General features: G+C 50.6%; 1 protein-coding gene across 1 annotated transcript in view; it reads right to left on the reverse strand.

Annotated features, from left to right (window-relative positions):
- MYO18B (myosin XVIIIB) overlaps positions 1 to 27,121 on the reverse strand; it is a 221,672-nt gene that overhangs the window by 132,887 nt on the left and 61,664 nt on the right. Inside the window, exons 17-21 of the mRNA XM_065889514.1 lie at positions 21,179 to 21,338; positions 18,545 to 18,728; positions 17,518 to 17,740; positions 12,826 to 12,935; positions 1,969 to 2,034 (exon numbers count right to left, since the gene is read on the reverse strand). Of these exons, the coding sequence (XP_065745586.1) occupies positions 1,969 to 2,034; positions 12,826 to 12,935; positions 17,518 to 17,740; positions 18,545 to 18,728; positions 21,179 to 21,338 (743 nt within the window). The remainder of the gene's footprint in view (positions 1 to 1,968; positions 2,035 to 12,825; positions 12,936 to 17,517; positions 17,741 to 18,544; positions 18,729 to 21,178; positions 21,339 to 27,121) is intronic.

Raw genomic sequence — 27,121 nt, forward strand, 5'->3', positions numbered from 1 at the left:
CCACCTATTAAGTGCCGAACCCCGCAAAGCATGAGAGTTGCATCTGCCCTTAAAGATCTCAGTCTATTGCCTTGCCTGGCTTCCCAAAGGGCACAGTGACCTTGATTTGCTCTGGACAGTTTCTTAGTGAATGCCAAGTATTAATAATAATAATGTTTTATTATGGGGATGTTTCTGGCTGGTAGACATCTTGCCTCGCCACTGTGAGACTTTGTATAGTGACTTTTCATCTTGCTGTTTTCTTCCCTGCTCTGCAATAGCTGATGGGATCACAGGGACTGATTTTGAAATTCATGAAATAACTAAGTAATTTATCTAAACAGTAGTTCTCAAACTTGAGCATGTACTGGAATCCCCTACAGGGCATGTTACAACCGAGACTGCAAGGTTCCATCCCCAGAGTTTCCGAATCAGTAGGTCTGGGGTGGCACCTGAGAGTTCTGTTTCCGGGAAGCTCTCGGGCGATGCCGCTGCAGCCGGTCTAGGGACCACACTTTGAGAACCACTGGTCTAGAAGGATGAAGTTCTTGGAGCTGAAGAAGAATTCCTCTGATTCAAGACCATAAACATCTGTGTGTAAAGAATTTGCTGTATATTTCCATTAATAAACAACAGAACCCACAGCGTACTGAAGAGAACTTGGGGGTTGGACCAGTACAGGTTTCCATGGGAGCTGTGCTCCTGGCTCCCTAGAGGACCTGGAAAAGGGGCTGACTTCCCAGAGGTACATTTTCCTCATCTGTGAAGAAGGGATACTGTAATTATCTCAGGAGAGACTGTGAGGGAAAAGAGGAATAATATACGAATTTGCCTAGCATAGCACCAGGCTTGTGGTGGGAGCCCAGTAACCCAGGGGTTTATCTCCTCTACTGGAAATGTCCACAGAGCTGCTGCCAGCTCCCAGCAGGATCAATCAGGTTGGAAGCACAGCAGACTAACAGCTTCAACCACAGGCTGCAGAAGGACCAAGAAGCCTGCGGGGAGAGGCTAGCGTGTCTAGTCATTCACAGCGTGAATGACTGTGAGCTCTCCGAGGAAAGAGGTGTGATGGGGCAGCACACTTCACTTTGCAAGAGGTACTAATGGCCAATGATGCCACCAACACTTTACACGGTACCTGAACGTGGAAGGCAATTAATTGACAAAGTTTCCTGGGTGCCATTAATCAATCAGTAGATAACTAAGTGGGGAGGTGGTCCCTTGGTCTCTTCTCTCTCCAGTTTGTATTTCTAAACGCTGTCCCTACTCCCCTGCCCTCCTCCTGGTCCTTGAGTTTCCAACCTCTGTTCCCCACTCCCCACACTATGACCCAGGGAACACTAGTTCTGGGCGGTGGTAATGGGTCTTCCACAAAAACAAAACGGTGACGGTCCCAGGGTCAGATCATTTGGGGAGCCCTAAACACTATATTTTCCCTCTTGAAAACTTACAAGATGTATGAGCATCTTAGGGCTCCATGAAATTCTTCTCTAAACGTTTCAACTTTTCTGGAAGGGCTTCTGGCTCAACACCAGCTTGGAGAAATCTACGTCTCTCAGACCTAAAAACATGTACCTTCTTCTCGTGCGCTCTCCTTTCACTTACTGCTGCTAATCCGCTAGGACTACTGTTGCGTTACAGTTGGTTGCAAAGCAAAAGTTACAAGGCTCGGAGTGAAGATGGGTGTTTCTGAGGTTCCGAAAGTCCTACCTGAAGTCCAGATGTTAATTCTCCAGACCACTGAGGTCCCTGGGAATGTTACCTCTAATAAATGATATTCCCCAATGTTATTTCCTCCCACATTATAACATTTTGTCTTTACAGCCTTGTCACATAACAAGGGCAGAGATCACTTAGCCCTGTGTTCAGCCCTGTCTGGTGGAAAGGAGACACACAGAAGTAGTGGATGCTGAGGAAGGACAAGACTCAGGTCTTACGTGCGTCCCTGATGTCATGGGTAGAACGGTAAAAGGAAGAAGCTCTACTCACCCGGCTGTGCCCCACGGCCACTGTCTTCTTCTCCAGATCCAGGGTCTGCAGGAGCTCTGCCACAGCCTGAGAAAAAGAGGAGAGTTAGAGAGAGGAAGACAGAATGAGGGCAGGAGACTCCCAAAGTGGAAGGCCAGCTGGCTGCATGGCTGAGGGATACACCGGGAGAGAGAGGGTGACCCCACATGTCTGTGAGCTAACAGAGCTCCACCTCCCCAGGTAAGTGTAGAGGATGAGCACGTACTAGGCACCTACTGTGTGCCGTCCACTCTGCTGGGACCTTCACAGACACCACCTCATTTCAGCCTCACAGCAACCCTAGGTGGGTCGTCATACTACCACGCCCATTTCATGGAGGAGAAAACCAGATGCAAAACTAAATGGAGGATGTGTCTGCTAGGGAAAACACTATGGCAGTTCCTCGAAAAATTAAACATGCAGTTACTACATGATCCAGAAATTCCACTTCTGGATATACACCCAAAAAAGAGAAAGCAGGGACTTGAACAGATACTCGCACACACTCATATTCATGCCAGTATCATTCACAGTAGCCAAAAGGTGGAAGTAACCCAAGTGTCCGTCAACAGATGGATGGATAAAGAAAATGGGGTGTATACGCCCAACGGAATATTAATCAGCTTTAAAAGGGAAGGAAATTCTGACACATGCTACAACATGGATGAACCCTGAGGACATTATGCTAAGTACAATACGCCGAACACAAAAGGACAAATACTGTGATTCCACTTACATAAGGTCCGTAGAGCAGCCGAATTCATAGAGACGGAAAGTAGAATGGTGGCTGCCAGGGGCTTGGGGGAGGGGCGGTTAGTGTTTACTGGGTACAGAGTTTCAGTTTTACAGGACGAAGGGATTCAGGAGGTGGGTGGAGGTGATGGCTGTACAGCAGTGTGAGTACACTTAATACCACTGAACTGCGTGCCTAAAAATGGTTAAAATGGCAAAGTTTATGTTACCTGTGTTTTACCCCCATTTTAAAAACGCAGAACGAAAGCATTTCCCCAAGCTGTAAGTTTCACATGGGCCGAACCAGACTCGAACCAAGGTGTATCGGGCCACACTGCAACACCTATGTCTCGACTGCTTCCCAGGCCCAAGACAGCTGCAGAGGGCCCTAGGCTACTGGGGAATTTACCTGCTGTGTCCCCCGTGACAGCCTCCCCAGCACCCTGTCCTTCTCATCACATGTGCCAGAAACGGCCTCCCTCTCCCAAATATGTGAATAAATGGCGTGGCCTTTAACCCTGTGTCCCTGACCTAGGTCAGGGAGGGAGATGGCCTTTAACCCTGTGTCCCTGACCTAGGTCAGGGAGGGAGATGGCCTTTAACCCTGTGTCCCTGACCTAGGTCAGGGAGGGAGATGGCCTTTAACCCTGTGTCCCTGACCTAGGTCAGGGAGGGAGATGGCCTTTAACCCTGTGTCCCTGACCTAGGTCAGGGAGGGAGATGGCCTTTAACCCTGTGTTCCTGACCTAGGTTAGGGAGGGAGAGCCTGTGTTCAATTCACCCGTTTCCTCCACTGCACCTGGTACTGTTCTGTGCATACAGTAGGAGCTCAATAATTATGACGACTGAACGAGGGAACGCCCGGCAAGAGAGACCCAGTGAGGGTAGAAGCGGGGCAGGGTTGGGGGGGAGTGTGGAGAAAGGCCACCCCCTCCAGGAGAAACAAATTCACTCAGAGATCCCTGGACGCAGCCTTAGCCAAACCACCAGCCATTTAATGGAATTTTCCTCTTGTCGTCTAGGCCTGCAGGCTCTGAAACAAGCCTGCCAGAGATCCGTACCCTCAGATGAATGCAGGTCGTGCCTGGTTCCCCGGTGACTGCCAATTCTCCTCCCGCTGCACCCTCACACCACCCCCTCACGGACCTTCCATTCACCGGAAATCACAAAGTCTATCTTCAGAATAAGCTGTCAGAAAAGTAATTGCGACACTCAAAGAAACAAAAGGTGTTATGAGACAGAGTAATCTGGTAGATGAGTTTCAATTCCATGGGTCATCGGCATCACAGAAAACTTCCTAAGATACAAAAAAAAAAAAAAAAAAATGCTTATTAAAAGTCTACTCTGGGCTTCCCTGGTGGCGCAGTGGTTGAGAGTCCGCCTGCCGATGCAGGGGACACGGGTTCGTGCCCCGGTCCGGGAAGATCCCACATGCTGCAGAGCAGCTGGGCCCGTGAGCCATAGCCGCTGAGCCTGCGCATCCGGAGCCTGTGCTCTGCAATGGGAGAGGCCACAACAGTGAGAGGCCTGTGTATCGCAAAAAAAAAAAAAAAGTCTACTCTGAGGCTGTAATCTGGGGGGAAGTTTCCTCCTCTGACCTCTGAGAGGAACATTCCATAGCGCCCCCTCCAAAAATTCAGTGGTTTCACTTATTACATTTTAGCCAAAAATGTTCCAAGGGAGCTATAGGCAGCAGAATGCATAAAACCAACATATCCAGACTACAACATTTTTTTTTCTCTCTGCACAAGAAAACAAAATAAACATTGGCTGAAAACAAGATGGACGGATGGAAAAGCAATGAAGCCTACAGCTGGTGACAATTTTCTAACCTACTTTGGAGTTAACGCCCAGAGCCCACGTGTGGGAGGAAAAAATCAGGATGTGGAGTTAGATCCACCTGGACTGAGATTCTCGTTTAACCACTCACGAACTGTGTGACCCTGGACAAGCATTTTACTCTGAGCTGCAGGCTCCTCTTCAGAACAATGGGGGGAGATAATGGCACCTACGATGGAAGACTCTGTGGCTGTGCTTGCGGAGGGCTTCACAAAATAGCTGCATACAGTAGGCACTCAGTAAACATCCTGAGCCTGTCCTGATGTCTCAGAGCTGGTCCTATCGGCCTCTCTCTTGGATAAGATGGCAGTGGTGCTGCAGAATGCGGACTAAGCTTCCACTTCTCAGGTGTACCCCAAACACGGCCAAAACACACAACCGGCCCCACAAGATCCAGGGATTCTTCTCCGTCTCCCTGCTTTCTTAGAGCCCTTTAGATGTCTGTGTAGCCAAGCACATTAGGCCTCACGGAGATAGTCTGTCCTGTTGACCTCACTGTACAGATAAGGACGCTTAGGTCCAAGTGACAGAGTGAACAGGTGGCTGCGGGCACTGAACTGTGCTTCTGACCCTCATTTTCCTCACCTGCAAGATGATGCTAACATCCCCTGCCTAGACTGTACAGGGGCTGGGATGATTAACTGAGGATATGTACATGAAAATGACTTTGTACTCAGCTGCTCTCATTATCAACATTAATATTACTCTTACATCGAACCATATGAAATTGTCACTTGCCTAGGTGAAATACCAGTGATTTCATTTGTTTCTACCTAATATAATCACTGCCCAACAGCCAGTTGGTGGATGACAGGGCAAGAATCCAGGTGACTGTAAGAAATTTCTTCCTTGTTCCGCATCTTTATGGAATCAGCTAACCCATCTGAATTGTCCCGACAGTTGAGGTAAAACCTCTCGGCATGGAAGGCTGAGTAAAATGTTGGCCATTTTGCCTCCAAAAAACAGAGTTTTCCCTTGTGTTTTGGGGTCTGAGCACTGCTCTGAGTGCTTTACCCATAACTCATCTAATTTTCAAACCTCTGTGACTATCTTAGGAAGTTTTATGCCTATTTTATAGAGAAAGAAAGTGAGGTCGAGTGCAATGAAAGGACTTGTCAAACATCACATGACACAACCCAGGGAATCAGAGAACTCAGCCTGTTCTCTGCCCTCGGACGCTGCGATCCAGTACAGCTCCAGCTTTCGCTAGCTGTGGGACCCCGAGCACGCCACTCCTCCTCTCGGGTCCTCTTGGTGCCCTATTCTAGAATAGGAGTAGTCACGCCTATGCTACAAGGATGTGGGGGCGGTTTAATGAGACCACGAAAGTAGTGTGTAGGAGTGAGACTTCCAGAATGTCAGTACAAGGAGCTTGACAAATCCTCTCCCCGCAAAACAATGACAGAAATGGATACAGTTTTTCAAAAACAACAACTTTGATACTCTGGAAATTGAGCAAGGGGATGCAGCAAACTGAGAAACATTTATTCAAGAGAAACTACTGGGCCTTTAAGAAGAGTGGGAGTTTATGGCAATCATGGCCAAGACCCTTCCACTCCCCACTAAGCTCTGTCACTGCAGAGGTCCTACCAGGGCGAGGCAAGCTGTGAAAACCATCCACTTTGCTGCCAGAAGGGGTTCACTTACAAGGATCAAAGTAAGGGGAAATCCCACACCCAGGAACACTGTCAGAAACAGTAGTGCTCTTGGCAGCAAACAAATGGAGAAAGTCAATGGCACAGCTAGCCTAAGACTGTTACCCTGAGAGGGGCAAGCAATGGGCCAGTGACTAGCCAGGTCCCTATAACAAGGAGTTATAGGGAATAGGACAGTCATAGTGGGCCTTGAGAACCGCCCATAGACTCCTGGCAATCTGAAAGGCTACACGCATGCACGGGAGGGACTGAGAGAGCCTTAGGCATGTATATAACCCTACTTAAATATAAGGCCACGTGCACAGGCAGAAAACATGTGAAAGAGCCACACAGAAAGTAAAATCTGTGGCACACTGTAAATGCCTGAATGTCGAATACATTTTCCAACCCACACAGAGTACCGTGAGGATTAGATTAAAGCTTCACAGATTCAAAATGTTTGACCACAACCTCTCCTGACCACTAAGCTGTGCTGACACAGGGGCAACTCTTGAGAAACCACAATTTATAATAAAAACAAGAGTGAAACAAACTGAAAAGAGATGGCAGCAGTCTCACACCGTGGGGGAGCCAGACTCCATAACCCTAGTTCAGATAAGTTACCACGTAACTGGGAGAAGAGCAGAATTGAGAGGCAGTTTTATATTATTGAAAATGGCCAGCTTTCAACAAAAAATTACGAGACACGCAAAGAAACTGGAAAGTGTGACCTATACCCAAGAAAAACAAAAAGCAGTCAACAGAAACCCTCTGTGGGCTCGGATGCTGGACTTAAAGACTTCCAAGCAGCATTTACGACGCACATAATGTACTTAATATCATGCCTGGCACATGCTAAGTTTCAATAAGTACTAATAATTGGTAGAGGTTCTGAGGTTATAAGCCCCTCTGGCACTGCGGAGTGATGACACACCCTTCACCTTTGCCATTCTAGGCTCAAATTATGAGTCCTTCAATGTACCTGGGAGAAACCCAATTCATGCCTCCACTTGCAGAATCCTTTTGTGTCCTAGAATTTTGCACAGAGCTTTCTCTCCACTGTTCAATAAAAAGCACACAGTCTGACATCTCACGTTAAGCTGAACGTGCCAGACAAGCAGCGGAAGACTCCAGGAACCGCAAAGAGCCATGGCTGGGAAGAGCTTCCCCAACTCAAATCCTCAGCAGGTAGTGTGCTGCAGGGAACCCACGTCTGTGGAGACAGATGCTCTCCTAGTACACCATTTGGCTGCTGTCAGTACAGCACCTTCTCCAGGAAACCCACACCATGACCCCGATGGCTGCCATGTGTTTGGGCACCTACTATGTGCCGGGCACTTTGTTATGCCCTATCACATGTTGTCCCTGGTCATACAGCTATCAAGCATCATGGGGGCACGGATGAATGGAAAGAGAGATGGCAGATACCGGGATGTGAACCCAAGTCTGTCTGACTCTAAACCACGTGCTTTTAACCACTGAAAACTCTCACTTACACACTGATCAAATAATTCCATAAGGGTGGGGACTATATCTCTGTTCTTTAACTCTATAGGCTCAAGACTGTAAATAGAATGTCTGGCACAAAGCATAAACTATATGGACGAACGTATAAATAACACACACACATATTTATATAACTGAGTTGATTAACACAGAATGGAAAACATGTAGAGTTATTAAAACAGTAGACCCAAACTGGAGGAGGACAGCAAGGTGAGAAAGGGAAGGATGATGAATAAATTCCAGAGGGCTAAGGCTATGGAAGGCCCTGTAAACATCGTTCAGCATCCTGAGAACGGACAGCTCCCTCTCTCCCTCCCCCCACCCCTCTGCCCCAGTCACGGGCTCACAGGGGCCTCCTCCCAGCAGAAAAGGACTCTGAGACAAATTCAGAGGAAATCGGGAGTGTCTACCAGGGTCTAAGACAGAAGAAGAGTGGCTGCCTTTGAGAAGACAGACTGGCACGCCTTAGGTGTGTTCAGATCAAGTCCCCAGGGACACAGATTTGGTTGGCAAAAATCAATCATCACTGTAGACTCAGGGGAAGACGGTGGGCCCAGGGCTTTCCTATCATGGGATCAGGGAGACTTAGCGATTCCTGCCTCAGCAGCAGAGAGACTGAAGGGACCAGAATCTGGGACACCGCCAAGGTGAACCGAATGAGCTCTTCCAGGAACCTGCCTGAGGTCACTGGGAGGGCTTCAGTGTGGGTTAAGGCATAATCTTAACCAGATGGGATAACCTGGGAGAGAGGAACGGGACCCACGATGGTTAGAGAGGGTTATTTTGGAGACCGGAGCAGGTGCCTGGGAGTCTAGAAGAGACGGGCATCCTCAACGGCTGGAAGTCAGCGTGAGAACACTGCTCCCTACAGAGGGCCAAGGAATGGCCAGAGTGGACTTGACTTCCTTCACGGTTTTGCTTAAGCCAGTTCAAATAATAACGATCTAGTCTTCAAAGCTGTGCTCCTGCTGGTAACCTTTTGGTCAACCATCACCGACCACCCGATAAAGCCCAGACTCTATCTCTGCTAACAGTGACTGTGGTCTGGCCCCTGCCAACAACCTCAGACCCTTTTCTTGACACTTGGCAGCAGTTATGCTCCAGCCACGCTAGATTAGCCATGGAACCTCGTGACTCTGGATCTCTGTACATGCTGTTCCCGATGTGGCTTGCCCTGTACTTTCTCTTACTTGATTCCTTGAAATTGTCCCAGAAAGCTCAACTCAATCATCATCTGCTCTGAGGTGTCTTCCCTGAATGTCCCACCCTCACCCCTGCTGCAAAAATCCAAAGTTTTAGATGTGTTTCCTGGGGCATCCCAAAACTATCCCTCTGTCTGGAAATTACTCGTTTTCATCTTTCTTCCCCACAAAGCTGTGTTCTCTTCATTCCTGTCTCTCTGGCAGCTAGCACAGGGCCTGGTGCAAACGAGGCACTTGGTTACAGTTGGATGGGATCAATAATAATTATTTTAAATTAACATCACAGATGGCACATTCTATACAAAACTTCACCAAATACTCTGTCTTCAAAAGGCTCCCGTTCAGAAGTCCTGTATGAACATGGAAAGATGCTCACCAGCCCTGACCATCAGAGGACTGCAAATCAAAACCACAATGAGATACCACCTCCCACCCATTACGATGACTAATGCAAAACAAACAAACAGAAAACCCAGTAAATAACAAACGTTGGCAAAGATGTGGAGAAACTGGAACCCTCGTTGGGGGGAATATAAAATGATGCAGCCATTACGGAAAACAGTTTGGAGGTTCCTCAAAAAATTAAACATAGGATTACCATATGATCCAGCAATTTCACTTCGGGTACATACCCGAAAGAATCAAAAACAGGGTCTCAAAGAGATATTTGTACACTGTGCTCATAGCAGGGTCATTCAGAATAGCCAAAAGGTGGAAGCAGTCCAAGTGTCCACTGAGAGAGGATGGATAAACAAAATGCTGTACTACATAAACACAGTGGGACAGGATTCAGCCTTAAAAGAAAGAAATTCTTCTAAGAATGTGCTGCAACATGTGCTACAACACGGGTGAACCTTGAGGACGTCATACTGCGTGCAATAAGCCAGTTACAAAAGGACAAATACTAGGGCTTCCCTGGTGGCGCAGTGGCTGAGAGTCCGCCTGCCGATGCAGGGGACACGGGTTCCCGCCCCGGTCCGGGAAGATCCCACATGCCGCGGAGTGGCTGGGCCCGTGAGTCATGGCCGCTGACCCTGCGCGTCCGGAGCCTGTGCTCCGCAACGGGAGAGGCCACAGCAGTGAGAGGCCCACGTACCGCAAAAAAAAAAAAAGGACAAATACTAGATAATTCCCCTTATATGAGGTCCCTAGAGCAGTCAAATTCATAGAGACAGAAAGCAGAATGGTGGTTGCCAAGGGCTGGTTGGGGGGCGGGGGATGGGGAGTTAGTGTTTAATGAGGACAGCCTCAGTTTTGGAAAATGAAGAGCTCTGGAGATGGATGGATGGATCCATGGATGGATGGATGGCAGTGCTGGCTTCACAACAATACAAATGTACTTAAGGCCACTATGCTTGAAAATGGTTAAGATGGTAAATTTTATGTTATGTGTATTTTACCACAATAAACAGTAAAGAGCCCTATGTGAGGAATTTGAGAACCTGAGTTCAAATCCCAGCTCCACCACTGCCCCACTGCCCAGCTGGGGGGGGGGGGGGGGTGACAGCCTCATTCGCCTCTGCTGTAAAATGGGGACAATTCCCAGAGCAGGGAGGCTTTATCTACTGAGGGCCGTAACCTTTTCACATTACGCCTGATATTTCGTGATGAGGGTCTGTGCATCTGTGGTAAAAGGCACACGCTATTTTTGTTTCGGGAGCACAAAATATCCATCGGGGACCCTCCAAATGAGAGCACTTCACTGGGAAAGAGCCTTGTTTAAGCACCACGTGCATGCTGGGCACACAAGGGATGCACCAAGGCCCATTTCACACCCTGACAATGAATTCCCTCTGCTGCTGTCTAGTGTCTAATGATAATATTGACCTTTTCTAGCTGTCAAACTTGTCTTATTAAATCCTGAGGTCTTAAATGCTTTGCACACAGAGGCTGACAGTTTGCCCACCCGAGCACGTGTTCATGTATAATTCATGGCATATCATGTTGCCTGGCAAATGAATATTTATCAGCTTTTTCGTAAGAGGCAGGATGGCGTTTCCTTTTGTTGCTACCAAAATCCTATGCTGCAGCAAATGAAATTTGTGAGCAAATAAAAAGAGAATAAGAAGCAGCAAAAACTCCCAAGTCCATTCCACCGGTAATTTTCCACTTCCCGAGGCCTCCAGCGAGTATATGGAGGTGGCTTCGGTTTGGCTCCAAGAGAGAACTGCTGAGTCGTCCGGAATAGAAATGCCTCCATATGCTACCCCCACTGCCCCCGCAGACAGCTCCCCCACGCCCCACTTCTGTGCTGTTTTCAACTGCAGAGGAGCCCAAGCCCCTTTCAATGGTTCCATTCCAGATGCTCTGAACGGAGATTAAGACTGGGGCGGGGGACCTAGGATAAAGAACCCCAATGAAGCTTGGTACAGAGTGGCTGGTGGCACCAAGCCAGGCAGAGTTTCGTGGTTTCCAAGATGGGTTGGCGGGGATAGCCTCGCTCCACACCAGCCTGGGTCTGAGGTCCCCTCCCCACAGTGACTCAGGAGGGCCACAGAGAAATGCCGCCTTGTCTGCAGGAGGCGGTCTGTGCCCTGGCCCTTGCTGCAGAAACAGCCCAGAGAGGACTTAAGAATTGTGAGCTTCCCCTCCAAGTGAGCTCAGGCATGCACGGGCACGCTCACTTGGAGGGGGAGTTTCAACACGGTCGTGAATATCCAGCCTGTGTGGCTTGGCTGCCATCACTCTGGCCTTGAAAGATGATGATGGTGGTGCTGATGCTGCTGACAGCAGTCCATATATAATGAGCCCTTATTATATGCCGGGCCCTACGTCAAGCACGTCAATTACACTATTACATACAATCCTCCAAACGCCCCGCTGGAGTTGGTATTATTGTTGTTCCTATTTTACAGATGAGGAAACTGAGGCAGAAAGATGGATTCACTCGTTTAAGTTCACACAGCCCCAGCTGGGAGTCAACTGCAGGTCTGTTTGACTCTGGAGCCCAGGCTTTCTCGAAAGCACTCCCTGGAATCAAGAAATTTGGGTTCAAGGACAAAACCCATGAATGCTCGGCTGTGTGGCCTCAAGGGAATCATCCATCTCCATGAGCCTACGTCTCCTCATTTATAAAAGAGATGTAACAGCTCTTGTTTTGCAGGGCTGTTGTGAGGATGCACTAGCGCTTTGCAAATTCTGAAGAGCTCTATCATTGATTAGCCGGTGGCCATTCTCAATAGAAACATTTACCGAGGCTTTGGCACTAGGGGTGAAGACTTCCGGCTCCAGAAGTTTACAGTAGAGATGGAGAAAGGAGATACCCAGGGGCAGAAATAACAAGGTTAGGTACATGTATTCATTCATTCATCCAACGGGAAATTTATCGAACACTTGCTGTGAGCTAGAGAACACACAGGCAATCTGTGTATAATTTCAGATAAGGATAAGTGCTATGCAACTATTAAAACAAGATGATGTGATGGAGAAGAGCATCTGAGCCAAGATCTGAATAGCAAGATGACAATGACACTGGCCAGGCAAGGACTGGGGAGAAAAGCGCTCCAGGCAGAGGGGACAGTTAGTGCAAAGGCCCCGAGGGGGGTGTTTGGGACCACAGAGTCCTCTTTCCATAGACTATATCTCAGGGTGCTGGTGCCGAGGGGAACACTCCTATGGGTGGGAATGACGACTTTTCATCTTGCTAGGAGCCCCCCTGGCTGGGACTTGCTCTTTTCGTGGCTCTAATTCTTTCCCTGCACTTTCTCATGCAGGGTTTCAGAAGGACCATTCTGGGGTAGGCAGTGTCCTAAGTGACACGGCAGCAGGCGAAGTCTGGAGCAGGGGTCTGAGTCAAAGCTCATGCCACTGTCACCTTAGCCCCCAAGGCCCAGCTCTCGGATCCTGGCTGCCCCAGCTGCCCCCGGGGCCATCCCTACAGAACAGAAGCACTGGGGCCTCCACCCCCATCACCTGGCTCCACATACCTTCTTCTCATCCACTCTCTCGGGGGCCGACTTGAGCTTCCTCATGAGCAGAGGGTCCAGCACCTGAAATCTTCGGCGGAACTGAGTGAGCCCCATGTGGTCAGCGTAGCCTGGGGTGGTGGGAGCAGAAGAACAAAGAATCCAAGTGAGAAGCCCAGCCCAGGGGTCCAGGGGTCTGCTCCCAGCCTTGCTACTCACTGTGTGCCCTCACGTCTTAGGGCCTCAGTCTCCCCATTTGCTAATTTAAGAAATTGGGTTCAATCAGCATTTCCCAACTGCATTCCCCAGAACAAGGACCCTATAAAAGGCTCCAATGAAAGTTTGAAAAAGCTGCCCCCTCATCTGCTTCTCCGAAGGTCACAATCTGTGTGAGCACTGACGTCAAAGGCTCCAGACCCTCTGCAGGGAATTTGCCCTGATTAGCTTCGCTTAACCCAGAGTTCTCCAAACCTGCTGGACCATGGGAAAAAAATTTTTTTTGGTTTAATACTTTTTACCGCCCCACAGACCGCATGTGGGAAATGCTGCATCAGACGGTATCTACATGTTAAATCTAACATGTAGGATGGACACAGCTGCACCCTTCTGTGTGGGAAGTGGCATCTGAAAAGCTACTGAGAGAAGGTGACGTTTGAGCTGGCCTTTGAAAGGGCCGTGAGAGTGTGCCAGAGGATTTGGTGTGGAAGAAGTCCAGGCAGAGGGAGCCACAGCAGGAAAATACAAGGTTCGTTTCACAGTCATAGCAAAAGCAGTTACTGAGCTTTTATGTGTGCAAGACACTAGGATAACAACTTCCTTGTGTTACAGACACTCTGGGGACTGTATCATTACATCCATTATATAGATTGGAAATTGAGGCCCAGAGAGTTCAAGTCACGTAGCCCAAAGTGAAGTCAACCCTAACTCTCCCAGATGGGATCCAAACCCAGACAGAGATGATAACGAATCCCATGAGAGTAACCAACAATGAGGTGAAAGACAAGCAGGGACCGGGTCCCCAAGGAACGTGACATCAAATTCCAGACCTCGAAGCTTGGACTTCATCCTGGATACAAGGGGCGTGGTAGATCCTCAGTTGCCTTAAAAAGAACCCTCAAGTGGCTGGATGGGAGAAGGTCTGGTGAAATCTCACTCCATGTTTAGACTTCACTTTACAATAAGCCAAATGCATGAACCATGAGGAAGAGTCATGGTGGGTACATGTGGCAAATCCATGAAGCCTTCCTGGGGGAAGAGGAGGGTTTCAGGCCAGGTTGGAAGGATGCTGACCGCACAGAGACCTGGGGGCTGGGAGGTTACAGGCCTGTCCTTTTGAGTCAGACTTACTTGGGTTCGTATCTCACATCTGCCCTGATTAGCCCTCTGACCAGCGACAAATGACCCTATTTCTTTGAGATTCAAGTTCTTCACTTGTCAGATGAGAGTAATAAGATCTCCTGTCACACAGTCACGATGAGGATTAAATCCAATAATGATTGAAATATTGGGCTGGCCAAAAAGTTCGTTCGGGTTTTGCTGTGCCACCCCGAACAAACTTTCTGGTTAACCCAATAAAGGAGGCTAATGTGTTTTGAGCACTTTCCCAGGTCCAGGCACTTTTCTGTTATTCCCTTATTAATTCATCAACCCACTCGACAGCTCTCTGAGACCTGAGCTATCACAGGAGATAAAAGGCAGGCACGATCTAGGGACCTGCCAGTGTCAGCCCCAGTCAAGCCCAGGCCAACTGGCTCCAGAGTCCGACCTGTGCCCACCAGTCTGCCCCATATGTAACGTTTGCTGAGCATTCACTCTCCTCCAGGCATTGTGCTAAGGGCTTTGTGAGAACAACATCGATTAGTATGCGTAACCGCAGTGCCCAGCACATCGTGGGTACCTGAGAAACAGCATATGTATGTGTGCATCATGCGTGCATGTGTGTATGAACTCAGGCACACCTGACATGTTGCAGGTTCCGTTCCAGACCACCGCAACGAATCAAACATCGCAATAAAGCATCCCCCAAACTTTTTGGTTTCCCAGTACGTATAAAAGTTATCTTTAGACTATACCATATTCTTTTTTTTCAATGTTAAACTCATCTTTTTTAAATATTTATTTATCTCTTTATTTTGGCTGCGCCGGGTCTTAGTTGCAGCACACGGGATCTTTGTTGCGGCAGGCGAACTCTTAGTTGCGGCACGCACGCGGGATCTAGTTCCCTGACCCGGGATCAAACCCGGGACCCCTGCACTGGGAGCGTGGAGTTTCACCCACTGCACCACCAGGGAAGGCCCTGGACTATTCTATTAAGCATGCAATAGCATTACATCTAAAACACAATGTACTTCAATTAAAAATGCTTTACTACTAGTATTTTCCTGCTGAATTTTATAATTACTTTATTTTTACTAAAGGGTATTAATTGAATAAGTAAATTGATACACTGTAATTCTGTGTTTTTACAAAAATAAATTAATAATTAAAAAAATACTTCATTACTAAAAAATGTAACCGTCATCTCAGCCCTCAGCGAGTTGTACATTTTTGCGGGTGGTGGGTTGGAACCATTGCAAGAATTACCAAAATGTGGCACAAAGTGAGCAAATGCTGTAGGAAAAAGCGGTGACAACAGACTGGCTTGACACAGGGTTACCACAAACCTTTGATTTGTAAAAAAGTGCACTCTCTGTGAAGCGCCATAAAGCGAAGCACAATAAAGCAACATCTGCTCGTGTATACGTTACACGTGCACAGACTCCAAATCATAAATACGTGACACACGTGTATGGATCTCTGTATGCTTGTAAATATTGCTTGTATGGTGTGAGACAGAAGTGGCTCAGAGCAGAAAACAATGAGGAGGGCTTCCCTGGTGGCGCAGTGGTTAAGAATCCACCTGCCAATACAGGGGACACGGGTTTGAGCCCTGGTCCGGGAAGATCCTACATGCCGCGGAGCAACTAAGCCCGTGCACCGCAACTACTGAGCCTGCGCTCTAGAGCCCGTGAGCCACAACTACTGAGCCCACACGCCTAGAGCCTGTGCTCCGCAACAAGAGAAGCCACCGCAATGAGAAGCCCGCGCACCGCAACGAAGAGTAGCCCCCGCTCGCCACAACTAGAGAAAGCCTGCACAGCAGTGAAGACCCAATGCAGCCAGAAATAAATTAATTAAAAAAAAACAAAACAAGAAAACAATGAGGAAATGAACCAGGTCTGGGAGACAGAAATTTGGCAAGTTATACCACAAGACTTCAACCCTTCACTGAGCTGGAAGCTCCCTCCAAGTCGGGCGGCACTGAGAACGCAGAGGGCGGACCCACAGGGAGGAAGGGAACGCTGACCCATGCCTGCACGCAGGGACTCTAACCCACGGGCCAGGATGCCTCCGGGCGGCGGGGCACAGTCGATCAGCCACGGGCTGTGACCACCTCGCTCTTCCCGTGCGACAGTATCTGTCTTCCTGTGCCTGTGGTTGCGTGGACCGGTGGGAAAATCAATGTGATGCTGAAGGGAGCAAGGGGCTCATCTTTGCTTCCAGCTGCTCCCGGCTTCTCCGTCAACTACCTCATGCCCAGGGTTCCGTATTAACACGGTGGGAGGACACGGGGGCAGCGACCACAAGCTGAGGCGTCAGTGACCACAGGAATATTAAACAAATGGGTGCCCACCCAGACTCCCCGCCAGCCCTGCCGCCCCATCCACTGACTTCACCTGAGCTGTTTCTGGCTGGGAGGGGAACCCAAGGGGTGGCCTACGGGGTCTCAGAGGCAGAAGAGAATGGGAAAATTTCAGATCGAACTCAACTCATAAGATGAGCTAATGGGGGAACCCTGGTGCATGCTTGCTTTCTCGAACACAGGCCTGACACTTTGTTCCTTTGGCTGAAACCCCTTATTCCCCTATCACTCCATCACCTCCTCAGCTGGACCCGGGAAAGCCAAACTTCCAAAGACAGCATTCACAGGCTGTCTCTCCTGGTGGATCCGCCCCTCATCTCCCACAATCCCCCACTCATTCTGAACCCGATTCCCTGAAAACCAAGGCTCCTCCATGCCTCCCTGCCTTTGCATACAGTGATCCCTCAGCCAAGCTTTTCCTCTCCCTGCACCAGCCAGAGGTGAGCTACCTGCTTCTTTCCAAGACTCAAATAAGACGTTATCTCCTCCAGGAGGTCTTCCCAGTCTCCCTGCTTCCTCCTCTGGGCATCCCCATGTGACACACGCCCTGGTCCCATCATGGACCAAGCTTGTTTCCACACGGATCTCCCAAACCAGGCTGAGTGTCTTGAAGACCAAATATTAATCATTGTGGAAATTTCACCCTCTACTCCAAGGCAAATGCCCCTGAGATGTTTGTTGTTGAAAGGAAGATGAGTAAGACACACCCGTGGCCTTCCAGGAGTTCACAACTAAATCAGGAAATAAGATGGGCTTTGGACTCAAAGAGACCTCGGCATAAACCTAGGCTCTGCCGCATCCCGCTGTGTGACCCTAAGCAAGTCCCTTCTCCTCTCTGAGCCTCAGTTTCTTCATCTGTAAAATGGGGTAATCATAGCTCCCCCCTCACAGGGCTGCTGGGCAGTTTCGATGGGATGCTGCATGGAAAGCTCCTGGCACACAGCTGATGCTCCTGTCCCTCGGCTGTCACTGGTCCAGGAGCGTGTCCCAGGAGTCAGAGACAAGGTGCTCGCTCCCAGGCTGCCTCTTACCTGCCCTGTGCAGGCGCAGCGCCTCCAGGATGTAGGACCCTGCAAGCTGCACCCTCAGTGCCGGGATGTCCAAGGGGAGGGACCCGCCTGCTCCGGGCTTGTCTCTACCAGGCTGCGGTGGAGTCAGAGACCCCTGCCCGCCTCTGCTCTCCACCACTGGGCTCGGCACCAGGCAGTGGATGAAGTGTAACTGAGACCGGCTGATCACGCTGATCAATGCATCCTAGGACAGAGAGGAGACAGGGTTGCGGTCAGGGCCAGGGTGAGACAGACAGGGGTCTGAACATTCCCCAAATGTATATGCAGTCTGGCCTGGGCATCTCTGTGGGGGCCCTATGTCCTACACCAAGGACCTCCTATCCATGGCCTGATTTGTACTCATGAGAAATAAAGGACCTTTGCAACAACCCTTACTATAACAGATGGAGAAATTGGGACATGGAGAGGACAAGTGAGCGACCTAAGGCTGCATGGACCACGCGCCGAAAAGGAAGACTAGGACCCAGGACCTGGTCTGTGGGCTTTTCCGGTATAATATGCTACGAGTCATTTCTTCAAACCAATCCTTCCCACGTCCCACCCTCCTGAGCTCAGCCTGGCTCAGCCTGACCACTTGTTTTTGGATCAAGGTGTCCAGGTGACATCTTTACAGCCAGTGCTGGATCCTGGGCCTCCCCTATGGAGAGCCTAGAGGTAAACATGCAGGCCTGCGAGGTGAGGAAGGCAGGCGGGGCGGGTCTGGCCGTGACATTTGTCACCTTGGTCAAGAGGGCAACTGTGGTTCCTGCAAACTTCCCGAAGCCGCTTAAGTTAAACCAAGGAGCTGAGGCTTTGGCCTCAGACTTGGATGGATCACTTTCCACCAAATTTCTTTGCTTCCCTGAGCCTCGGTCTCTTCCTTGGTGAAACGTGGGTGTTGCCCGCCCCTTCAGGCTCGCTGGGGAGCTCAGAGATGATGTGGGTGGGTAAGCCACCCTGGAGGCGGGCCGTGAGGCCACGACTCCACGGGGACAGGGCCCCCACTCACCATCTGAAGCTTGATCTGGGAGCACGGGGCCTTCCTCTTCACCGCGGCCAAGCTGCTGGCGAACGTCCTCCTCACCGTGCTACTCCTCTGCTGGGCCTGCTGGGAGGTGCCCTCCAGGCCGGCCACGGCCCAGCACACAGGGGACAGCTTGGCCCGGGACTGGAACAGGCCCCTCAGCTCCTCCCTGGCAGGTAGGAGGGGAAAGAGAGAGGTGCTTCAGGGGGCTCACAGGGTGGAGCAAAGGGGACCCCCCTTGCCTCCTGCTAATCTGCCTCCTGAACCCTCCCCTCGAATCATACGCTAACTGCCTACTCTGTTCATGGTCCCTTCTGCCACACAAGCCTTTGCTTGGTGACAAATGTCAGCCCCTTCCTCCATGCCTCTCTTCCTCCCCTGACCTCAGAGCAACTTTCCTTCTACTGGACATTTCCGTCACCTACGTACCTGCAGGAATTCTACCCCGCCTGCACTTCCTTAGAGGGCAAAGTCATCTCGGTCATCCCGAGAACAGGTGCAGTACACAGCAGGTGCTTACTGTGCTTGCTGTCGAACAGACAGCCTGAGCGCCAGGCAGACCCTACTGCGCCCCAGGAGGAAGCGGGGGCCCAGAGGAGGACCCGTGCCTCTCTGGTCGCACCAGCCCATCCCCTCCAGTGGACACCTGCGGGCACCTTCCATCGCTCCCTGCGAGTCCGGGCCCCACCCCGGTCCCAGCCCTCAAGACCCATTACCCACCCGCCTCTATGCCTACCCGACTGTCCAATATTAAGGAAATGAGTCTTGCCAGATGCACCAAGGGTGCTGAGAGAGGTTAGATGCATGGCAGAGCGCACAGACTAACAATGGCTTGAATACACTCACGCTGAAATAAAAATCTGGGGAGGGAGCAGTGGGGGGCGTGAAGCCCCTGGAAGCAGCAGCCCTGAGAGCGAAGGATGTCGGCACCAAGCCCTGGTACAGGGAGAGAAGGTCGGGCCCACAGCCCTGACCCCTGCACGAGGACTGCCCCATCTGTGGGATTGGGAGACCTGACTTCTGGTCTCCAATTCACTTTGTGCCTTGGGCAGTCACGTGTCCTCTTTGGACCTCCACTCCGTATATATAAAACGAAAGCTGAGTGGGCATGAGAACCTCCTGGGAAGCCCCACCTGAGAGACTAGATGGGCCCAGGAATGAGAAAGCGACACCAGCAGTCCTGGTGCATCAGGGACCTTGGCTGCAGAACCACATGCTAAGAAAAAGCACCAACGCTTGGCTCTCAAGTCTGCAAGACACCCTGCTGGGATTTACCTCCAACCTGCCGTGCTCTCTCACCTCCAAGCACACGCTGCTCCTTTTTCCCAGAATGTCCCCCACTCACCAGGCCATCTGATCAACCAAGGTGTGCCCGCCCTTCCCTAGCCCGCCCTTCCCTAACCCTACACCACTCACTCAGCTTGAGCCATGGGCTTTTAGAGCAGAAGGGAAATTTACAAGGCCACAAGACGTGTGGAGGGCCAGCTATGAACCAGGCTCCTTAACAAGCCATCTGTCATGTCACATCACCAAAGCCTGACAGCACACGTGTAAGCTTGGTGGCATCATTCCCATTTCTCAGACTGTGAAACTGTGACCCAGCTCACGCAGTTTGAAAAAGGGAAAAGCAGTATTTGTACATTTGCCTGACTCCAGAGCTGTGCAACATGGCCTTGCCCAACAAACCCTTATGTCATGATGGAGAAAGCGAGAAACCCAGAGGAGGGAAAGGGACTGCCCACAGTCACCCAGGTGACACGGGGCAGGGATGGGACTTGACCCAGGTCTGCTGGCTCCCCACACAGCCCTCCATGTGCTCTTTACCCTTCCTTCTGCCCCATCCCCTGACTTGATCTCTTTCCAGGAGCTGTGAGCCCCTGAGCCCCCCGAGATACAGGCTTTCCAAACAACTCTGACCACCTAGACCCAAATCGTACCCCGGCTCTGCCACTTTCTTCTTGTGCTATGTGATCAAAGGTGAACCACTTGGTCTCCTGGGGCCTCAATTTTCTCATCTATAAAATGGGCCCAGAGATACAGTTGTTGTAAGAATTTTAAAAATGCTTATAAAGCGTTCACCCTGATGCCAGGTGCATAGCAGATGGTTAGTAAATGTTGTGGCCTGAGCTTCACGTGTGCACACACACGCACACACGCACACACACACACACACACACACACACACAAAACAAGCATTTCCCAATAGCTCTCTGAAGTCAAAGCAGCCCTCTGCTAGCACTTCTGAGCCGTCAAGAAATGCAGTGAGCTTTTTTTAATGCTATAAAACATTATCACTTTGGCTTTATGACCCCCTAGTTTGAAGATGTCCATAGAAGTCCTTTCAGTCACATCATCTACCAGATACTCGATGAAAGGCCAGAAGCCAAAATAAGAAGTCACAGCTTCCTAGCTTTTGTTCCACTTCCCCAGAAGGCCGGCTTTTCTCCTCAGCTGGGCTCAGGCTGGCCCTGGGAGACACTGAACTGCTCCTATTTGAGTCCGGGTCTTTGCATCATTAGGGAGGGGTTCCTGTACTGGTCTCCATCACTGCGCTGCTGTGACTTCACGGCCCCAGCACCTCGAATGCCCCAGCCCGTCCCCAGTCCTGGCCAGGCTCACCTCTTCGACTGCTGCAGGATCTGGGGGGCGTCCAGGGCCGAAAGATTAGGCTTGGCCCTGTGGAGCCAGCCCGTGAGGTCATAGCGCACGGGGTCGTGTCCCAGCTGGTGAGCGATCTCGCACTGCAGGGGCTGCTCACAGGTCCGGAGGGCACAGGTCCCTGAAAGCAGATACAGGGCATGAGTCTTGGGACCTGGTGGGGACACTCTGTCATCACTTGGCATCACTGAGAACACGCTTTTCCCATTTTAATATGTTCCAACCTAGCTGAAGCTACCAGTTCTGGGCACCCATATTTCCCCTGCTTTGTGCATTTATGTGCATTACATCCAACCTCGATTCTGTTCCTCCTTGCTTTCTTAAACCCAGGATACCTGTTTTTCCCAACTACCATCAGCACACACAATCTCCATGATTTTTACCATACCCATGTTATCACCTGGGCTATTATTTACTTAATGGTTTCTTTCAATCGACTCACATTTTTACCGGTAAAATGTATTTATACAGAAGCATTATACTGCAGATCTGGTGTGCCAGCCATATTTATTTTCTAATATTTGTGGAAATAAATACACAGTTATTAAATATTTTGAAAATGTGTGTACCACCTGAAGTTGTCTTGAATACCAGCTACCAAATAAATGCACAGCATATTCTTGGGAGATGCTGGAGGACACCTGCTTCCAAAGGACAGAGTGGGAGAAACAAATGGGCTTGGAGTTGAGAAGACCTGTGTTCCAATCCTGACTTGACCGTTTATTACAGTGGGACAGGGGGCAAGCCACCTACGTTTCTGAGCCTCAGTCTCCTCCTCTCCAAAATGTGGATTAAATAATACATGTCTCCCAGGGTGGCATAAGGTCTGAAGGAGAGAAGGTGTGTGAAGTACTTTGGTGAGGTCACTCCAGAGCAGTCACTCAGGAAGCAGCAGTAGTGGGTGTCACTGCCATTTCCTGCTGATGTTCTGGAATCACAAAAGGTTTACCTTCACATCCCCAGAGCCCAGAATCATGGTTGGCACATGACTGGAGTCTGGAAGTGCTTGTGGAATGAATGGATGGATGGATGGATGGATGGATGAATTCCTGACCATTTTTCATATCACTCTCATTGCAGTGATGCTCTCAGGCTGAGTAATGGCTCCAGACCAATTATCATCAGAAGGTGTAGTACCATCTCGGTTCTTGTACCTACTCTGAATGACCTCCCTACATTTTCTCATCCCGTGATTGTCAATGGGCCAACGTGTATCCAGGATCTCGACTGCCTCCCTTAAATCTTAATTTGCTTCCTCTACACTTCACTGAGCTAAGAAACGAAGGACCTGCGTTTCTTAGAACTCTGCACAAAATAAACAAAGTCCGAGAGTCTTCAGGTTCTGCTAAGTAAGGGGCATGGATTCTGCCATCTGTTTGGCTGCTTGGAAATTCTTTGTGCTCACTTCCTGGACCTCCTCTACGTTCTGGATCATTAAAGTTACCAGAAAGGCACACTTCTGGTTAAGTGAGGCATCACTGCATCAAGAGTGACCCATGAGCCCTTCAGAGCCGTGCAGTCCCTGCCCTTCCATTGAGAGAAGAGCAAGGGACTTCCCTGGTAGTCCAGTGGCTAAAACTCCGTGCTTCCAATGCAGGGGACCCGGGTTCAATCCCTGGTTGGGGAACTATGATCCCACGTGGCACGCAGTGTAGCCAAAAGATTAAAGAATGAGAGAGAGAAGAGCAAGGGACAGAGCAGACACTCGGCCCTGGGACATACGTCCCCGACTCCCTGCAACGCTGCAGGTGTCTGTTTGCAAGGCTGCCTCCCTGCCCTGGACCGGAAGCAACGTGAGGGCAGGGGTCGTGTCCATTCAGCATGATGTCCAGCAGCTAGCACAGAGTTTGCTTCGAATGATGACCCCAAGGGCATTTGGGGAGGGGGAGGAGGCCCAGAGTGAAGAAAGGCTGCTCATGTGTGCTAAGCCCTGGCCACCCTCCATGACTTAGTCCTCACTCTGGTCTGTGATGTAAGCGTCACCGGCGCCCAGCATGCACCTTAGGTGAGAGACAACATACAGCGAGCTGGGTCAGCCAGAAAGCCCCACGTGTTCTGCTTGAGTGAACGTTCCCATTAAACGTTGGGACGATGATAAGAGCTAATCAGAAAGCCCTAGAGGCAAAATATATATATATATTTTTAATACTGAAATGTCTGAGTTAATGTGTCTAGCTCAGTCGGTCCAGACAAGATCTCTCCCCCGGGAACCGAGAGCCTTGCAGCATCCTGCTCGGGGTGTCCGGGACCGGCATGGTCAGGCCTTGCAGGGAAAGGACAGGGGCCGAGGGTCCTGCCCCAGCCACACCCTACACGACACTTTCCATTTCTGACCCTACTCTCTGTGTCTTTAGCTGAAACATCAGGACGAAAACATTCCATTCGAGAACTCCATTTCATTCGATTCTGGATCACCAGTGTGACTGGAGCAGAGCAAGCGAGGGGTGGGGAAGAGAAGATGGCAGGTATCCACGGGGGCCCTGCTATGCTCCAGGCACTGGGGAGACAGCAGAGAACAAGACAGGGGCACCCCGCACCCTCAGGGCGTACTGGGTGGTCGGGGGATTGACGAGAAGCAAGCAAACGGGTCACCAAACATCCCAGAGCCCAAAAGGGGCCCTGAAGGAAACAAGCAGGGTGTCTTGTGATGGGACAACGTGGCTGAAGAGGGGACAGCTACAGACAGGGGTCAGGGAGGCCTCTGAGGAGAGCCCTGGCGCAGGGAGCTGAGGGAGCATGTACAAACGCTTCTAGGCGCACACAAGCTCCTCCGTGCTCACACCGGCCCCCAGGGTTATCACCATCTTACAGACGGGAGAGGGAGGCGATTTCCCAGAACTCACACGCGTTGCAACTAACTAGTGGAGCAGGGGTCCAACCCAGGTCTCTGGGGTCCAAAGCCTGGGTGGGCTTTTAACAGATCTGCCTCCCGGCTTCCTGTGGGTCTACCGTCCCCCGGAAAAAATAAAAAACATTCCAGAACCCTGGAGACATTTCCTGCAGACAGAGGCTCCTTTCATAACCTGGAGAGGGTCAGGGGTCTGGCTGGCTCTCTGAGTGAGGCCTCCCGGGCGCAGCGCCAGCTCCGTGCTCTGTGCCTATGGGGCCCTGGTTAGCCACATGGCTTCTCCAAGGCCCCAGATGCCCCCGGGAGGTGGGGCGTAGTGGAGCCCACAATGCCCAGCTCAGACTAAGAGCTCCACAAATGGCAGTTGCACCTGCCCCTCCGTCCCTGTTCACTGGCTGGCAGAGGCGGACGTACCTCAGAAAACAGAGGTGACCTTCAGGAACGGAGATGACCGTTGGCAGCATCACATGGAGCACTAGGGCCCCCTCTGCACCCCCAGCGGAGGTGCCCCGGGTCCCGGGCACTTTGCTTTCATGAGCCCCTTCCTCGCTCTATTTCCATATATATAGATATAGATATAGAGAGATGTGTATTGTGTGTGTGTATATATGTGTGTATACAAATACATACATATACATACACACAAAATTACATTTCACGACTGTTGGTATAAAAGCAAATAGATTAATATTAGTAATATATAAGTGTATTATATTAGCTTACTACAGCTGCCATAACAAAGTACCACAGACTGGGTGGCTTAAACTACAGAAATTAATTTTCCCACACTTCTGGAGGCTGGAGGCTGGAGGCTGGAAGTCCAAGATCAAGGGGTTGTCAGCAGGGTTGGTTTCATTGAGGCCTCTCTCCTTGGCTTGGAGATGGCTGCCTTCTCCCTGCATCTTTCCTCTGTGCATGTCTGTGTCCTAATCTCTTCTCCTGAGGACCAGTCATATGAAATTAGGACCCACCTCAATGACCTTATTTAACCGTTATTACCTCTTTGAAGACCCTGTATCTATGTAAAGTCACATTCTGGGGTGCTAGGGGTTAGGAATTCAATATGTAAATTTTTTTGCGGGGGGAATACAATTCAGTCCATAACATGTACTTAACCTAAATGTTCATTTTTTCTTTTTTTTTTTTTTTTTGCGGTACGCGGGCCTCTCACTGCCGTGGCCTCTCCCGTTGTGGGGCACGGGCTCCGGACGCGCAGGCTCAGCGACCATGGCTCACGGGCCCAGGTGCTCCGCGGCATGTGGGATCTTCCCGGACCGGGGCACGAACCCGTGTCCCCAGCATCGGCAGGCGGACTCTCAACCACTGCGCCACCAGGGAAGCCCCTTTTCTTCTACTTTTAACAGAAATCAAAAGACTTTCACAGGCCACTAAGAGTACCACGGGCCCCAGGCACTGCCCCTCTTGCCTGGGGGAGGAGTCGGCCCTGGGCAAGTCGCCGCAGACCCAAGCTCTCCAGGAGCCATCGGGGTATTAACGCTCTGGGCACGGTCCAGGGAGAGCGGCTGGAGCCAGCAGGTGGTACTGCTGTTCCTGCTGCTGTCAGCAAATCCAGCGCAGGAGTGCTGGCGGTGTATCCCGGACAGAGGCCCCAGCCCAGTGGCACTGAGAGCTGTCACACGTCTTTCTCCAACTCTTCCTCCCAATTTCTCATAAGCCACTCCAGTCAGATGGTCACCCGCAACGCTCCCATTGGAGTCGTACTTGTCTTGGTGGTCAGTGACCTCCACGCAGGCTAAGTCAGTGCAACTCCTCAGCCATGCCTCACTCGACCTTCCAGGAGCATTCAACTCGGTCGGTCCGTCCCTCCGCCTGCAGCTTCCAGAGTGCCACATCTTCCCACTCCCCTCCTCCAGCCCCGGCCACTCCTCCCCGGCCACCTTTGCTGGACACAGGCTTTGTCCCTGGCCCCCTGACCTTGGAACGTCCCAGGGCTGAATCCCTGGCCACTTTCACTGCCAACCCTCATTCCTTTAGTGATCTAAACCAGAACCGTGGTCCTCAACATCTTACAGATTTTTTTTTTTTTTTTGCTTTATCATACATCTCCTCTGCTAGAATGTCAGTCCCTTGGGGTGGACATTTTTGTTTTGTTCACAGATGTATTTCCTGGCCTAGGGCAGCGGCCACCACATTTTAGGTGCTCCTGAAATATCTGTTGAATGAACCAGTGAATGAATGACCCCACATCCTGACCACCATGTCACTTAGGACCTAAAAGACTTCAGAGTGTATTTGTCTTCTTACATGCCTGGGGCTGCCCAGGTGAGGGGGGCTCACAGAGATTTAGATCCAGACAAGGCTTGTGTTGAATCTGCCTTCTGACACTCACCCTCTGTGCGATCTCAGACAAGCGTCTCTACAAGCCTCTCTCTGGAGCTCACCTTCCTCATCCTGCGGGGTAAGAATATCAACCTCCAAATACATGAGAGAATTCTACCAGACGCTGCACAAAGCTCAGAGCACGGGCCCTGCGTGGAGTGCGGACAGCATTCCTCCAGCTCGTGGATCCACAGGGGTGATATTCTTCGTCGTGTCAACAGCCTCGGCCTCATCAATGACATCACACCTGGCCGCTGATGACGAAGCCCCTCAGGTACATCCTCTCACCCAATCACAGCAGTGGAAATTCTGGTGAAAGGGAGGCCAGGGCGAGCTCCAACCCCATTGTTCAAGACTACATGAGATCTGTTCAGTGCCACGTTGGTGAAAGTACGAATAGCCGGACTTGAACTTAAGGCTGACACGTGCCAAACCCTGTGGTCTCTGATCTTGCTGTCCCAGCTCGAAGTGTCCATCTCGCCTCACACTTTTCCTCCTGCCAATCCAGCCCACCACCCAGTGCTGGGGACGCCGCCTGCTCGGTACCTCCATAGTCCGCCCACTTCCCCGGGGCAGGCAGCTCCGCTCTCACCTCCCTGGCCTCCTTCCTATCGTATCTCCACACTGCAGTCTGGGTGAACTTCCTAGAACATGAATCTGACCATACCTGCCACTGCCTAGAATCCTTCGTGGCTTCTCATTGCTCTTGGGTTAAG

This window comes from Phocoena phocoena, chromosome 13 (genome assembly GCF_963924675.1).
Source record: "Phocoena phocoena chromosome 13, mPhoPho1.1, whole genome shotgun sequence".
NCBI lineage: Eukaryota > Metazoa > Chordata > Mammalia > Artiodactyla > Phocoenidae > Phocoena > Phocoena phocoena.